The 2578-nt window shown below is 38.4% G+C and overlaps 1 protein-coding gene across 1 annotated transcript; it reads left to right on the top strand.

The window, feature by feature from the left end:
- Positions 1 to 1158: 1158 nt before the first annotated feature.
- Positions 1159 to 1758, top strand: LOC127878582 (uncharacterized). The gene has a single exon (XM_052425109.1). The coding sequence runs from the start codon at positions 1159 to 1161 to the stop codon at positions 1756 to 1758; it is 600 nt and encodes a 199-aa protein (XP_052281069.1).
- The last annotated feature ends 820 nt before the right edge of the window (positions 1759 to 2578 follow it).

Below are 2578 nucleotides of genomic sequence, written 5' to 3'. Positions count from 1 at the left end.
CCATTGTGGGTGTTGTAGGTTGCCTGGAGAACATGTTTCACTAGATCCACCTGTTTGTGTGACTGTCCAGGATACAATTGCTTGAAACTGGCAAAGAGTCAACAAATCTGCTTACACAATTACAAATTTTTTAAAAACAATATATGTTCAGCAATGCACTAACCAAAACCGGAAAATCAAACCTGCACAAATTATGTTAAACAAGTATGATTGCAGGAACATTTGCAAGCCACTGCATAAAATCAAGTTTTAATTGAGACAATATTAACACTTCCACCATTTACACGCATGTTGCCATGAACATCGACAGAGATGCCAGTCACTTTCTCAGCATCGGAAGAAATTGACACTGTTGGCTTCACACATGTTGAGAACTTAAAACCCCTCTTCAAATGCAAGGCAGCAATCTGTAACATTTTTAATATATTTTAATAGTTATAATAACATTGGCAAACATATGTTTTAATAATGTGCCTGGCAGACTACCCTGGGGTTCAAATAACAAATCTTTAAAAAATTGTAATTTTGCCAAACTATGAACACTGAAACAATTATAATTAATATGTTTCATGTTCACTTAGAATAGGAAATAAGAAGACAGTTGATGAGAAAAAAAACACTAAAATTTGGCACCCGAATAGTCAATAACATTGTATTTAAGGTTAGTTTGACCTCTTACTCCATTTCTTTCTCATAAGCATCAATGGCAGTCTTGTTAGACGACTCAGCTGAGATTTTCAGGATGGCGCCACTAGCAAGAGCCTTCATCTTCCTTAGATCGGGACAGTAATGGCAGTGAAAGTGAAAAATTGAATAAAAACAAGAATGTAAAAACAAGAGGCCCGTCCGGGGAAACCAATATCGCGTTGAGTGAACTTCTCTGCGAAACAAACTCTATTTTATTTGGTGATAACAGATTCCAATTGCTAGACAGTGATGTTTTTGTAGGCAGTATTGAGAGTAGTGAGACTGACGTAAGACCTTTAGGTCAAAATATGGAGGCGCAAGGGCGACAAGAAATGTCTAATACTAGTAATACCAGTAATACTAGTATCGAAATACTGGAGTTCTTCAAACGAATTGATGGCCGACTAGTTAATGTTGAAAAGAGACTTGATACCCTAATGGGATTAGAGAAAAAAGGTTGACAATTTTGATATGGAGCTCAAAAAGCTAAGGACTGCATTTGAGGACAGGAACCGAAAATTAGAGGAAAGGATTTCAAAGGTGGAAAAGAAAGTTGAGTCCGCGGACTTTTGCCTAGGTATGGCGAATAGTAAAGTGGTTGAGCTAGAGAAAACCAATGTCAGACTGCAAGAGGAAGTAATTTATCTACAGTCACACTCCATGCGGAACAATCTAGTGTTTAGTGGTATTGCGGAAAGTACAAACGAAGGGCAAGAAGACGCAGAAACCAAGGTGAGAGGCTTTATCCATGAAAAAATGAGGATCGCAAAGGACATTGTCGACAAAATAAGCTTTGAGAGAGTACACAGAATGGGGCCTAAGCGTGAAGGTGAAAGTAGACCCAGGAGTATTGTGGCAAAGTTTACTCTGTTTAAGGAGAGAGAGCTTGTACGACACCAGGGGAGCGAGCTCAAGGGTACCCAGTTCTACGTGAACGAGCAGTTCCCAAAGGAAGTGTCCGACAAACGTCGAAAGTTGGTTCCACGAATGAAGGAAGCCCGCAGCCAAGGTAAAAAGGCATGGATTGCGTACGACACACTGTTTGTCGACGGGAAGCCAGTTCGGGACTAGGAGTGCGTCGGGGATGAGCTGCGCGTACTATCATGGAACGTACATGGACTTACTGCTTTGAAACGAGACAGCGTTGATTTTATTAATATTGTTGCTAAACATGACATAATTTTTCTATACGAAACGTGGACTTCCGACTCTAGTGTCGTTGATATACCCGGCTATAAATCTTTTAATTTCTACAGAAAATTCCAGCATCGAAACGCGAAGCGCGCGAGTGGTGGAACTGTTATCTATGTAAAAGATTCTATTTCTAATGGTGTTGAAATTATTCGTAACTATCTGGACACTGTTATATGGATTAAACTGGATAAAAATGTTTTTCATATGGACAAAGATGCTTATGTATGTGGTGTTTACGTATGGGGTGAAGATTCTTCAGCGTACAATATTTTTAATGTTGATATATTTGACGTTTTAGAATCAGATATTAATTTATACGACACATTGGGATATGTTTATATAGTTGGAGATTTTAATAGTCGTGTAGGCTCTAAATGTGATTATATTATGCATGATAGAATGACTGATTGCATTGATGATTATGATTATATTCCAGATGAACCACTGTACTGGGCCTCACCCGATAATATTGTAAACGGTCATGGTGTTAAACTTATTGACCTTTGTCAATCAACCAGTTTACGCATTCTTAACGGTAGATTGCCCGACACTGACAAGTTTACATTTATAACGCAACAAGGCGCGTCGCTAATTGATTATCTGCTCACAAAAGAAAGCAATTTTTCACGAATCAATAGTTTTACGATTGAAGATCTTAACGTATATAGCGACCATACACCAATTAGTTTTTCGATAC

This window comes from Dreissena polymorpha, chromosome 4 (assembly GCF_020536995.1).
Source record: "Dreissena polymorpha isolate Duluth1 chromosome 4, UMN_Dpol_1.0, whole genome shotgun sequence".
Taxonomy (NCBI): Eukaryota; Metazoa; Mollusca; class Bivalvia; order Myida; family Dreissenidae; genus Dreissena; species Dreissena polymorpha.
The sequence above is the reverse complement of the archived record's forward strand: the minus strand, read 5'-3'. Positions and strand labels throughout refer to the sequence as shown.

Coding starts and splice junctions, on each gene's coding strand:
- LOC127878582 (XM_052425109.1), top strand. CDS start 1,159: ATGGAGCTCAAAAAGCTAAGGACTGCATTTGAGGACAGGAACCGAAAA.